The following is a 14,190-nucleotide window of genomic DNA, read 5'->3' on the forward strand; positions in this document are numbered from 1 at the left end:
GGGTTGTTGTAAAGATTACATGGGTTAATATTGGGAAATGCTTTTAGAGTAGAACCTGGGACATTGTAGGAATGATATGCCTGCTTATTAAATAAATAAAATAGGTTTGAGATGACGGTTGTAGGGAACAGGAAGGTTTGGTTTAGGACAGTGGCTGGTCCTTGTTTATCACTATGTGGACCTGGAGCTACACTTGCAGTGACCAGAGGCAGTCTCTTCACTCCAGCACATTCTATAAGGGTAGACTGTAATACAACACCCTGATGCCAAGTATGCTGTATTTCCTCAAGAGCTCCAGCAGTCCATGAAAGAGCCATGTGTTGCTCAAGAGCAATACTGGGAAATGCTGGTCACTAAGGCCTACTGTGCGCTCCATCTCTCTTGATCCTTGCAACAACCCAATTATGTCAGTGTGGCAGATGCTACCAGTTGACCATGAATCTCCATTTTCCCTTTCTTCTTTTATCATAGAATGCCTGAGTTTTGTCAAGCACATGGTCGCACAGCTGGTGACTATATCGCCCAGCTTCCTGAACAGTGAGGCATGGCCATGTAACCAAATTCCGGCCAAGGGAATGTGAGCAGAAATCAAGTGTGCCATTTCCAGGTTGTGCCTTCAAAAGGAACAGGCAGGGTGCCTGGGTGGCTCAGATGGTTAAGCGTCCGCCTTTGGCTCAGGTCATGATCTCAGAGTCCTGGGATCGAGTCCCACATCGGGCTCCCTGCTCCTTGGGAGCCTGCTTCTCCCTCTGCCTCTCTCTCTCTCATGAATAAATAATTAAATCTTTAAAAAAAAAAAAAGGAACAGGCATATGCTCCCTTTGCTCCTTTGTCCTATTCTCATTGGTTGGCATACAGTTATGGCTGAGGGAGGGGGGACAGACACCTCAGACTCGGAGATGAAAGCCTCATATCGAGGATGGCTGAACTGCCTAACCAGCCGTGCAGTCCAGGTCTGAGATGTTTTGTATGAGAGAAATAAACTTTTATATTGTTTAAGTCATGGTATTTTTGGGGGGTTCTTTTCATTTAGCAGCTTAGAAGGTGTTAATATCTTTATCTTACAAGAGAGAAATGGAAGCTTAGAAAGATTAAGTGACTCAGTTTGTAAGAAGCCATAGTGGGATTCAAACCCAAGTGCTCTGATGCTGGAGCTGAGACTTTTACTGTGCATCATGTCATTTTGCCCCTTGAAGCCCTGCTGGTCTATGATCTGGGTTAATGGGAAAGAAAGGGGGAGAAAGATAGTCCCGGTCCTCCGGGTCTACATCCCCCGCTACAACCAACAGTTCCACTCAGTATGTACAATTTACAACTATTAGTTTCTTCACAGATACATAACTGTGTGGTCTCAATCCATATTGAATGTGTTGATTTATCTATGAGGTTTTTGTCATTTTTTTGAATTGTCAGAGTTTAAGAACCCAAGTCTGGTTTCTGCATACAGATTTAAGCCCAGAGTCGAGCACAGATGCAACACTTAACAGCATATACCAAGGAGACCATCGAAATACCTCAAAGACAGCAGCCCTGGAACATAACTCAAGCCAGGCACAGCATCCCAGTAGTTCACACGACGGACTTGCACAGGCGTTGCAAGGGAGGGAAAGATGAGGAAGGAGAGTGGATGAACATCAGGAGCCAAAGCCAGTCTGAGTCAGATACAGAGGCCAGCATGCTTGGGCAAACTTGAGAAAGGCTGAACCCCAGCCGCAAATGTTTGCTTGCTCTTCTCATTCTAGTCAAGGTGTCACAACACCATCACTGATGAAGTCAGGCTTTCCAGAAAGAATGGAAGAAATCTCTTCAGATTTCTGTGGCCACAGTGGGGCTAATTTATTTGGCCATTATTTCCTTGGGGAAGCCTCCCATGACCTCTCAAGCTCAGGTTGGGTGACTTTCTTTGGTACCACTGCAACAGCTCTTATTTCCTTTCTCAGAACACTCTTCACATGGTGTTATTTCCTGGCGATTTGTTTGTTTTTGGTTTTGTTTTGTTTTGTTTTTGCCCATACCCATCTCCTTTAGTGCTATGTTCCCAAAGTCAAGCATGCAGAGCACATAGGACACTGAAGACGTTCACTAGATGGACTGAATCCCATGGGGGTGGTGGTAATGGCTCAATATAATACAAATGGTGTTGTTCTTTCTGAACAACCTAATAAGATATGCATTGTATAGGCATCTAGAATCTAACTACTTACCTATCTTTAAAATTTTATTTCCAGTCCTCACTCTCAGTGTTGATGAGTGTCAACTGGCTCAAGTTTTGTAGAGAACAATGGACAATATGTCACAAGGGACTTCAAATGTTGATATGATTTGAACCAAAAGTTACCTCTAGAAATAGGTCCTAAGGAAGTAAATAAAAATACAGAAGAAGGATGTTCACTATACTGTTATTCATACTAGAAAAAAATTAAGTGTTTCCAGTAAGGGAATGTGTAAATAAGGGATCAGTTTTTTTATTGCACACTGTGCAACCATGAAAACACACACACACACACACACACACACACACACACACAAATATTTTCAAAGACTAATGACTCAGGGAGAATTTCATCCCACAAGGTTAAGCAAAGAAAGCAGGACATAGGACATGGTTGTTGTGCCATGGTGCCAGAGAGGCTGGCAGCAAGGTGGTGGACGGAGTTTTGGGATGCATGGCAATGAAGTTTCTCATCAGATTCAGGAATAAGAAATTTAAACCACAGTTGTAGTGACCTAACCATTTTGGGAGGGAGCATTCCTGACAGGCTCTGCATTTCAAGAAAACAGAAGATTCAGCTAAATGACAAGAGGTTGCTATGGAAGGAAAAGAAGGTTCAAACCTCATAGGAATCCCTATTCACAGATGGATGCCCTGACAACCTGAAACATCTCTAATTAGCTGAAGAGGAAAGGCTCAGGAAGCAATTTAAAAAAGTTAAGCAGCCTCTGTCCGCAGAACAAGGTGTCCAGCCATTGCCAGAAGAACAATGTAGCATTGACCAGGCTTTGTGTGAAGAAAACCGCAGAGTTGACCAGCCTTAGCCAGAAGAGCGTAGCAAAAGTGTAGACTTCATTACTATTCCAAAGAAAAATTAATCATCAACTGAAAAAGCACAAGAAAAAGTGAACAAGTACAAGTTAAGTGTGCTGCTAAGAAACAAGAATCTGAGAGGAGAAAATGAGAGAGACAAAGTTCAAAAGCTCTACAAAATGAAAAAAATGCAAGTGTTCAAAAGATTGAGCAAAAAGACTAAACATAAAAAGGGCTAACCAAACTTGAATTTACAAATGGTGTATCTTCTCTCTCTCTCTCTCTTTTTAAAGATTTTATTCATTTATTTGATGGACAGGGACAGCGAGAGAGGGAACATAAGCAGGGGGAGTGGGAAAGGGAGAAGCAGGCTCCTTGCGGAGCAGGGAGCCGGATGGACGTGGGGCTCGATCCCAGGACCCCGGATCACAACCTGAGCCGAAGGCAGATGCTTAATGGCTGAGCCACCCAGGCGCCCCACAAATGGTATATCTTTAAAAAAAATAATAAAAAACAGCTGTCAGATGCTTCGTCCTTAATCAAGGATTAAGCTATCTGCTGTCTATCGAGTTCTTTTGAATATGTAATGTACCTCCCAACAATTAACTAAATTTATCAACATAAACTGGAATGCTAAGCTATACAAATACCATGTCTAAATCTTCCATATATGATCTACAGAATATGATTTGCTTCTTATTTACCTCCGAGGAAAGTTGGACTGAAGGATAGAAAGAGCCTTCTATTTGGATGACAGGTTTAAGCATGTAATACTTTTGTATCACATGAAATTCAGGGCAAATGAAATGTTTTTGAAAGTTTTTAAAAAAAGCAGCTTGTGGGTAAAGGCAGTGCCACTTTTGCGGTCCTGCAAATTTCCACGGTGGCCTAGGTGGGTGTGTGGGTGGGGGTCTTCACACCAAAGATGTCTCGACTCTGCTCCTTGCCCATTAGCCACTTCAATCCCCCGCACCAACCCACCCCCAAGCAACTCAGCTTCCTGGGTCTCCGCCAGTGAGGGGAGGGCCCTGACCCAGTATTAATGAGGAACATGAGGAGAAGTGCTCTGTGCCATGGTCTTTTTGGGGTAGTGGGTGGCAGTAATACTTCAGCTCTCATCTCCCTCAGGGGCAAGGAGCACCCAGGGTCTTCTCTGGGCATTGGGGAAGGGCTCCAAGTGCCTGCGGTGCCTCCCTGTCTCTAATGGTGTGTCCAGTACTCAGACTGGTGTAGACTGTTGTTATTTTGTATGAGTGAAATTGTTTTTACTAAACAGATTTAATACTTGAAAAAAAGGCACACACAATTACATGTTCTGTATGATCATTAGTCTCTCTCTTTCTCTCTCTCTCTCTCACACACACATTACATACATGAGAGAAAATATCAGCAAGAAAGATCTCTGTTTATTACCATCCTTGGATAACTGTTTATTTTACATATTATTTTGTATTTCTAAGCCCCCATTAGTGGGCATTCATTACTTTTAAAATGAGAAAAAAGAAGTTACGGTAATAACAAATGCCAAATTCTTATTCCTGTGTTTCCTTCTTCTCAAACACCCAGATCAATACATGGAACACGTGGCCTGGGGGAGAAAAAGCACATGGATTTTTATCCTTCAGGATAGTTCCAACTATGGCCACTACCAGATGCCAAAGCACATGTGGGCTACCTCCTCTTAAGTAATTGTTCTTATTAAAGCAGGAGTAAGGTGTGATAAAGCAAAGTAGGCAGAGTAGAGGGTACATGCCACTACCACATATAAAACCCACTGGCACTTTTTGCAAATTCTGCTTCCCTCTCTTGTCTGCTCAGGCCTAGCCCACCGTGGGTTGGAAACATACAGCTGCGGTAGAGTTCACCGTCCTCCCCTCACAGGGCATTCTGGATTGTAAAACATCTCTTTTCTTTGACACTCTCTTCCTTTTTTTTCCCACTCTCTCTATCCCCAAGTTACTCTGCCAGGTCACTGTGAAAGAATAAAATAAAAATAAAAATATGTGGAACATGCTCAGCCCCTCAGAGGGTGGGTGGAATCAGAACAGAAAGAACAATCTCAGTTTCTGTTACTGCCCCTGCTGCTCTGTGTACCTGTCATCTAACAAAACATAATTCGTCCTCTCCATTCTTTTCTTTCAAGTAAGTGATGAAAGACAATTTGTTAATAAAGGTTCCTAGTTACACGGCCAGACTTTTCGCTTCAGCATTTATTGTATTGCCTACTTTGTAAGCCTGGATTTAGATTTGGTGATATCAGGATTCACAACATTATGTTTTGTGCCAGTACATTTTATTTCACTGGGCTCTGAAAAATCAGAGAACAGCATTTTCTAAATAACAATTTTATTCAAATCCAATGAAAATACTCATGCGTTTATGTTAATAAAATATAAAAATCTGGGACCAAATTTGTTTATTGAGCCAATCACTTGGAAGTACCTGTAGGAATCAAATAGATTTAATGTATTTTTTAACTAGGGCTGATTTTTAGAAGTGTTTTCACTTAAACTATGATAAAATGATAGTTGTAAAGTCAATGAATATAATACTAGGTATGTAGCCAAAATAAATTCATTGTCATACTTGAAAGCACATACCTTATTTTAATGTACAAGATACGATATGATCTGAAAGTGTCTTGTTTCTCCATTTTCTCTTTCACTGGAAATTCCTCAGGAATCCAAACCAACACTGAAGGAAACAGAGAAAAAAAAAAATAAACAGGACAATGCTCATGTAAAGAACAAAGGTTAACACATGACATCAGTTTTTATTTACTTTGTTGAAATTTAGTCAATGAAGAAAATGATTAATTTGATTTTTTCAACATTTATTTATTCACCGAGCCATGAGCTCAGGAGATGGTCAGGGCTAGAATCCTGACTTTCTGCCTTAATAATGGTGTAATCTTGGACAAGTTACTTATTTAACCTCTCTATGCCTCAGTTTCCTGAGTTGTGGGTAGCAAAAGACATCACACAAATCACACAGCTAACAGCATCTTCACAGTTGTGTGTGATGAAGGAAAAATACAGGGCACTGAAGATTGATTTTGGGGCTGCTTTTTCAATGAACTGCAGAAGTTAAACTTTTATGACAGGTTCTTGGTATCACGCTTTTGTAAAATCAAGAACTTCTGAAATTTCTACTGTCATATGCCCACCCATTATTTGTAGCTTTACTGAAAAAAGTAAAATTTAAAAATTGAGCACTCTTAATTTGAAGATTATGGTATGTTTATGTGTATTAAGGTGTTTAAAAAGAAATCCTAGCACCTGAAGGGGGGGAGGAATCACTCAGTCCATTTGAATACAATGACAAACGAGTCAACAGCTTACAAATATTTAATTTTCCAACATGGCTCTTTAAAAACATAAGAGTTCCAAAATTCTTAGAATTTTTCAAAATACTTATTCTTAGAAAGGTTGGATAGAACAGTGGTTCAGGGCCCAGGCTCTGAAATCAGAAGACTGAGGATCTTGGCTCTGACATTTTGCTGGTTTTTAAGCTTTTGACAAGTTCCTCCACCTCTTTTCAGCCTCAGATTCTTCATATTTAAAGTGGAGGATAACCAAACTTTCATCACGAATCTCGAGGCTGTTGTAAAGATTAACTGATACAGTCTAGCAAACATCTAGCAGCATTTAGCACACGGTAGACACTCCAAAAGGGGGAGGTGCTCAGCCAAAAGGGAACTTCCTTCCTAAGGATTTGCCACTATTAAGACCATTAAGAACCTGTCAATGTTTCATTTTCCCGTTTTTTAAAAAAGGCAGTTTTTCTGTATACATGGTCTGTGGTCCAGGAACACTAACGTGACATTTGAGAGTAACACGACTGGTTAAAACTTCACTGCGCCATCAGTGTTTGCATTTACTCCAAATTCCCATCAATGCTTCAGTTGCAAACGATACTAACATTAGGGTAAGTCAAAAATTCATCTTGCACAGAGGAATTCAAGGCAGGATTTCTGACTTATTAAGAGCTGAGATCGCGTTTAGAGGGCAAAGCCCCACCCAGCAGCGCCTAAGCGTTCCCTCAGCAAAATCTGTAGGCCACCAGCCGTCGCGTCGCGGGGCAGCCTGAAGGATGCTGATAACCTGAGGCGACAGTCGGGGCCTCACAGGCGGGGCCCAGATCTGGGTTCATAAATCCCAGGGTTGGGGGTCGGGCTCTCCTCCCCTTTCACACACCTCTCTGGCCTCTCCCCGTCCCGGGGTTCCGTCTACCTCCAGAGGGGACCCAGCGCCTCGTCCGTCTCCTCCCGCCCATATTTGGGTCCAATCCCATCCTGCCTGGCGCTGGAGCGGCCAATCAGGAGGCGGTCTCCTCGCGGGGGACGGGACCAGAGGGGCGGAGCTGACTGGCGGAGTCTAAAGTCGCCTACTTAAGTCGCGCGGGTTCGTCGGCTGAGGGTGGAGACGTGTTAGCTGAGGTCGCTTGCTACGTTCTGCGAGGCCAGTCGCACACCATGGCGGATAGCCGGGATCCAGCCAGCGACCAGATGAAGTCCTGGAAGGAGCAGCGGGCCGCACAGGTATAGCCTGCGTCCCCCGAGCCAGCCGGAAGGTTTGCGCAGAGAGCTGGGCGTGGGCAAGTAACGGCCCCGGCTTTGCCTGCGCAGCGGCGTTGCGGGGGGCTGTACCACTGATCACGGGCCGGGGTGGGCGCCGCTTTTCAGTCGCGGTGGACTGTTCCATTCGCGGGGAGGAGAGGAGAGGGTTCTGGGGGGGCATGCCTGCAGGTTTTGTCGTTGGTCGCAGGGCGTGGGTGATTGGCTCCGAGTTTTGTAATTTTGCCAGCTGGGACAGAGGTCGCAGCTTGAGGGAGAAATGAAGTCTCGTGGGGGAAAGAGGCAGAGAGCTACAGCTGCAAGAAAGGAAGTGAGGGGGGAAATGGGAACGGGGCTCTCGCCTTGACCTTGCTCCAGCAATAACCACAAGCTTCCATATTTGCGGGGGCAAAGATCGTGCTTTATCATCTCGATATCCCCAACAGCAGTCACAATACCAGATACCCCGTTCGCGCGGCATTCAACGACGAAATAAAGAATTTTACGGCCATGATTACATTTGCATTTAAAAACACCATACCTAACATTTTAGAGCTAGAAGCGACATTAGGGATTGGTTAATGCGTTTATTCACACGTATTCTTTGAGTGCCTGCCTGTGCTAGTCACTGTGCTGAGACAAGGTGTACAAATGCCAGTGAGGCAAGAACTGGAGCGTAGAGAACCTCAAAGTCTAGTCAGGGAGACAACACAGATAAACAGATGCTTACAATACGGCGTGGTGAGGGCTCTAATACAAGTTATCTGTAAAGTGTCAAGGGAGTGACGGGACTTGGCTGGAAAGCTTCCCAATGCACGTGACATCTGAACAAGAACTTCAAAGATGAGAAGGGAGTTCAGCTCCGTGGTGGTGGGTGAGGCATTCCTGGCCAGTATCCAGGGGCGCAGAGTCTCAGAGAGCATCTTTGAGCAGGTTGGATTAGTTAGGAGTGCTTCTGATCTGAGTCTTCCCTTGTCATATTGGTCCAGAGAGTCTTGAGAGACTTGGCCATTTCCCATGGCAGAGAGAGGGCTAGAGCCATGCTTTTTCTCATCTTAATGCTCTTTCTCAAAACTGGGTTAGTATTCATGAACTGGAGTATTAATGCTAAGTGTCCATGGATGTTGTAATGATTTAACAACAGTTAATGATTCTAAAAATTAAGAGGCAAGCTAGTCTCAGAACAAAGTGGGGGGCGGGTCCTTTAAAAATGAATAAATTGTGCTTTATGAAAAACTCACTACATTGTCCATATTTTTCTCAGTTCACAGAATATCATGAAAACTTAAGTGTGAATCAGGATTTAGCAACTGCTAGATATAGAAAGAATCGTGCTCCCCAGCAGCTAAGTTCTAATCTTGACTCTGCCACTAACTAGCTGCTTTATAATTGCTTTATAATTCCCTGCTCTTGAGAAGGTTATCATGCCCCTCTAAGGGCCTAGCACATCTCTCTTCTTGTTTTGTCGTTTATTATATGCCAGGAGGGTAGTTCAGTTTTTCATGAGTTCCTAAAGTGAACCAGAGAGACTTAGAGTCTTATCAAGGACAGGCAGCTAGTTAGTGGCAGAGTCAAGATTAGAATTTAGCTGCTGGGGAGCACGATTCTTTCTATATCTAGCGGTTGCTAAATCCTGATTCACACTGAAGTTTTCATGATACTCTGTGAACTGAGAAAAACATGGACAATGTAGTGAGTTTTTCATAAAGCACAATTTATTCATTTTTAAAGGACCCCCCCCCCACTTTGTTCTGAGACTAGCTTGCCTCTTAATTTTGAGAATCATTAACTGTTGTTAAATCATTCCACACTAGTGGCGATTTACGCTACATGGTCGCCCATGTGTGAAACATCTGGCTCATGAGAACACATCTATAATGGGGGGCTCATAGTTGAAATACTGTTGTCTCCTCTGCCTATGGCATGTCTGTGCACTGTGTACATGGTCCTGATTGGCAGTCACTTTAATGTCTTGTTCTTTACTTTTAGCTGCTCTTGGTGAAAACTGCTTATTTCTTTGAGGTGACCTCCTCCCCCTGATCCTCCAAAGGGGATTTTGCATATGTCCCATAGCCTTTATAATTTTCCAATGCTTTTTATGGAAAATTTCAAACATTCAGAAAAGTTGAGGGAATCATGCAGTGTATACTTACATATTCACCACATTTTGCTATGTATCTTATATTACATGTTATTTTATTTGTCCATCCCTTTGTATATCCATTAACCGCCCCCTTTCTTGTGGGTACATTTTAGAGTAGACTGTGGACATCAGTAGGCTTCACCCCTAAACACTAGGCATGCAAAACAGAGTTCAGTGTTTATGTGTTTAAGGTAATATGTACTGTGAAATATATAAATATTAAGTGTACCATTGCATGATATTTTGATAAGTATATACACCTGTGAATCCTATTCCCTCATCAAGATACACAGACAATTATTGTTACCCTGGAAAGTTCCCTCATGCTGTTTCCCAGTGATTTACTGCAACCCTTGCAATCTTGCCCCAGGCAACTACCATTTTGATTTCTTTTTAACCATTGGCTTATTTACTTTTGTGTGTTAACACTTCTTTCATTCAGCAAAAATATTTCAAGATTAAAAAAAGAAAAAATGTTTTAAGCTTCATTCATGATGTTGTTTGTATCAGTAGTCTGTTATTTTTATTGCTGAGTAGTATTCCATTGGATGAATACAGCACCATTTTATATCCTGTTGCTGGGCATGTGGGTTATTTCCATTGTTTGGCTGTTAATGAATAAAGCTGCAATGAAGAGTCTTAAATATTTTTGTGCACATATGCTTTCATTTCTCTTAGGAAGTACCTGCAGTAGAATTGTTGGGTCATAGGGTAAGTGAATATTTTATGAGAAACTGCTAAAGCCTTTTTCCAAAGCATTTATACCATTTTACTCTTCCATCAACTGTGTATGAGAGTTCCAGTTGCTCCACATTCTGTCAACTTTGGTGTTGTCAGTCTTTTAATTTTAGCCATTCTTGTGGGTATGAAGTGATGTCTCACTGTGGTTCTTATTTGCATTGTTCTGATGACCGGTGAGAACTGAGCGTCTTTTCATGTGCTTATTGACCATTAGTGTATGTTCTTTTGACATAGCTGTTTAAATCTTTTGTCCTTTAAAAAACTAGGTTGTCTTTTTATTACTGATCCATAGCTCATATTTGAAATTATATGTAGGCTAAGTCCTGTAATAATTCCGAAATGTGTAATGGTATAAGCATAATAGAAATTTATTTCTCTCTTACATGATGGACCAAAGTGGTTTGGGGTGAGTACCCTATGGCCCACAGTTATTGAGGGAGGGTTCCAGGCAGACAGAGGCTCCCTCTTTGACAACACTTAGCTTTAAAGGTTGCCCTGGGCATCACTGTCCAGCCATAGAAGGATAAGAACATGGAGGAGGATATGTGGGAGGTTTAGGGACCAGGCTGTAAGTGGAGTAGGTCACTTCTACTCATCTTCCATTGGCTACATTGGCTTCAATGGCCTGCCTAACAGTGAAGGCATCTGGGAAATGCAGTCTACCCTTGTCCGGGTAGCCAACCTACTATGTTATCCAAACCATACATTCAGTGTGAAAATCTGTTTAGCCGTTTCTTGTGATGTGGTGATGGGCAAACAGATACAATCTTTTTTTAAAGATTATGTCATTTTTACTTTCTGACATTAAAATATTCTTTCTCTTAGAAAATTATAATAATGGATGATGTGTATCTGTTTGTGTGTGTATATGTATTTTTTTTTTTTTTAATCTCCCTGTACCTGGCAAATGCCTCTGTGTAAGTGGGCAGCTCTGTATCAACATCCTCCCACTCTCTGGTTTTTTATTTTTTTATTTTATTTAATTTTTTTGTAAGTAGGCTCCAACCCAGTGTAGAGCCCAACATGGGGCCCAAACTCACAACCCTGAGATCAGGACCTGAGCTGAGATCAAGAGTCAGATGCTCAACCAACTGAGCCACCCAGGTGCCTCATTAGTTTTTATTTTTATTTTAAGGTTTTATTTTTGATAGGATTATTCTAAATGTTTGCTAATGATTGAAAACCGATAGCAATGTTTTGACCATTTTTTGCTGGAAGCCTTGATAACTCACCAAGAAGAGAGAGAGGAAAAAAAAAATCATTAGCAATTGGTTGTGACACTTTGACTATTACACATACTGATATAAAACAGCCTGGCTTGAAAAACAAACATTTCCCATTTGGGTGAAGGAGGAAGTGTGTTCAGTCTGTGTGTACTCAGAGATCCAGCCATATGACCTTTAAGTCTGACATCTTCCTTGTAAAAGGCAACTTTTATTTTATTTTTTGCTGGAATTAAAACCACCCACTAGTTCTGTCTCTGGGATTTTTTTTTATTTTCTTGTGTCATTTGCTCCTCCTCCCTTCCCTCACTCAGTGCAACAGCATGGACAGGCAATTCTTTGCGCGCCTGATAGATCTTATTGTCCCTTGCTCAGGGCACTGTTGTTAGTCTAAGGCCATAAAAGTTGCAGATCTGGTAGCAGTTAGGACACTGCTGAAATGGCCTGTTTAGAAGCTTTCAGTATACCTTATTTAGTACCAATGGGATCCATTTGTGTTCTTTATTAAGAACACAGTTTGAATATTACAGTAACGTTGTAACAGATGGTGACTACACTTATCATGGTAAGCATTGAGTAATGTACAGAATTGTGGAATCAATATGTTGTATGTGTATGTTAATTATACTTCAAAAAAAAAGGCTTGATTTTTTTTCTTACCCTTTTTGAAAAGATTTCATGTTTTCCACGATATGTTATTTAATATTTTTTTGAGTGGCCATACCCTAGGTGGAGGGTACAGGATAACTTAGACAATGAGTAAAGTAGAATGAAAATCAGTCTTGCTTCTTGAGCTTAGAGTGACCTACTGACATTGACTTATATAAGGCACCTGGTAGCTTAACCATGATGAAGTCTGCTTATAGGACAAAGTGCATCCCAGTGATGAAGTCTCTGCGTGTAGCCCAGGAAGCATAGTTTTTGGTCATTAAGGCAATCAGAAACATTTCCCAGTGTTATCACTTCATGTATTTTGACCTTGTGAATCGCCCTGGTATGATGTGGCCTTAATTAAGGTAGGGTACCTTCTGATGCTTAGAATGTCTTAAGGTTAATTAAAAAAAAAAAACATCAGACTACATCTGGAATTTAGTATTAAATGGCCTATGTGGTAGTTAGGGTTTTCCACATTTTCTAGTGATGATAAGCCCTCTTTGGGCAGGAGCTGGTATTAACCTTCTGGTTGGTTGCCTAGTGTGTATTTTGTGTGCAGTGCTGAATTATGCTCTTTGTCTTGACCAAATGGGTGGCTATAGGGAAAGAATTCAGTACGGAGTGTGGTCAGAATGAGCACTCACTTGTTAGAGTTACTGATGCAGCCTGCCCTTTCTCTTCCTTCACCTTCTTCCTTATTTCTTAGACATTTCTCCTTGATTCTTGGTGTAAAACAAAAACAAAAACAAAAACAAACCCTGAAGCTTCATATTGTGGAAAATTTCAAACCAGAACTGAAGTAGAGAGGATCGTGTAATGAACCTCCCAAGTGCCTATATCTCCAAAAAATAAGGACTCTTTAAGAATACCATTGTCACTCAGCCAGTCAGGGTGTTCACTTTCCCTGATTGTGCAGAAAAGAGTTCACCTACAAACTTGAGATGACTGTCTTTAGAAAGGCCTACTTGCAAGGGTGGCCCCTGGCTGGCATCTGGAGGTTGGATTTCGGGAAGGCTCCCCCACCTGAGCTGCTAAGAGTGGCTGACTGTGCTGGAGCCATGCAAACAATGTGGTATTTACTGAACCCCTGCTTTCCTGCTGGGAGCCAGAGGGCACCTCCACCATCAGCTCCTTATATGAACCCTGTGTGCTGAGTCTCTAATGAGCTGCCCTGCTAGATAACATTTCACAGGTGTTGCCACATCTCGGTGGGGGATTAAGCGTGTCCCATGTGACCCGCCCTGGGAGAGGACCCTGGAAGCTTACACTGGTTTCCTCTGGACTTCACTCCATGTGCCTTTCTCCTTGCAGGGGTTTTGCTTTGTATTAAAATGCTATAATAAATTAGAGCCTGAGTATGACTGGGCTGAGTCCCATGACTCCTTCTAGGGAATCACCTGGAGGTGGGTGATCTTGGGGACCCTTGGCACATCTTTCTTTCTCTCTGTCTCTCTCTACTCAAACCCAAATCTGAGTAAGGTTCAAAATTGCGCCGGTTGATATGTCTTTTAAGCTCTTCTTTATCTTCTGGTGGTTATAAACACAGTTTATAGTGGTTTAGTGAAGAAGTGAAGGGTTAGGCTTTATAGTCAGGATTCAGATTGTGGCTTGACTACTGGACAGGTTACTTCACCTCCCTCCCCCTTGGTTTCTCCATATTAAAAATGGGATAATAATTCTCCTTACCTTGAAGGATTGTTGAGGATTCATTTATGTAATACATGTGTGTTAATTAATATATGTCAATTACCTAGCTTATAGAATGCATACAGGACATGTTAGCTCTGTTGTTTTAAGAAATGCTGTAGTGTTGTGATTAAGAGTTTGGGTTCTTGAGCCAATTTGCTTG

At 42.0% G+C, this 14,190-nt stretch overlaps 2 protein-coding genes and 1 pseudogene across 5 annotated transcripts in view; 2 read left to right on the forward strand and 1 right to left on the reverse strand.

Annotated features, from left to right (window-relative positions):
• The window catches only part of ABTB2 (ankyrin repeat and BTB domain containing 2), a 226,094-nt gene extending 218,540 nt beyond the window's left edge, over positions 1–7,554 (reverse strand). Inside the window, exons 1-3 of one of the 4 annotated variants that reach the window (XM_027581370.2) lie at positions 7,416–7,554; positions 5,626–5,719; positions 2,205–2,353 (exon numbers count right to left, since the gene is read on the reverse strand). The gene's annotated coding sequence lies outside the window, so the exon portion shown is untranslated. Of the gene's footprint in view, positions 1–2,204; positions 2,354–5,625; positions 5,720–7,221; positions 7,391–7,415 lie in introns of those variants that run through there. The other 3 variants (XM_027581372.2, XM_027581369.2, XM_027581371.2) reach the window with 3 other exon arrangements.
• On the forward strand, positions 495–3,291 carry LOC113913605 (annotated as a pseudogene).
• CAT (catalase) overlaps positions 7,370–14,190 on the forward strand; it is a 37,021-nt gene continuing 30,200 nt past the window's right edge. Inside the window, exon 1 of the mRNA XM_027581377.1 lies at positions 7,370–7,565. Within this exon, the coding sequence (XP_027437178.1) occupies positions 7,500–7,565 (66 nt within the window). The 5' untranslated portion in view covers positions 7,370–7,499. The remainder of the gene's footprint in view (positions 7,566–14,190) is intronic.

This window comes from Zalophus californianus, chromosome 11 (assembly GCF_009762305.2).
Source record: "Zalophus californianus isolate mZalCal1 chromosome 11, mZalCal1.pri.v2, whole genome shotgun sequence".
Lineage (NCBI taxonomy): Eukaryota > Metazoa > Chordata > Mammalia > Carnivora > Otariidae > Zalophus > Zalophus californianus.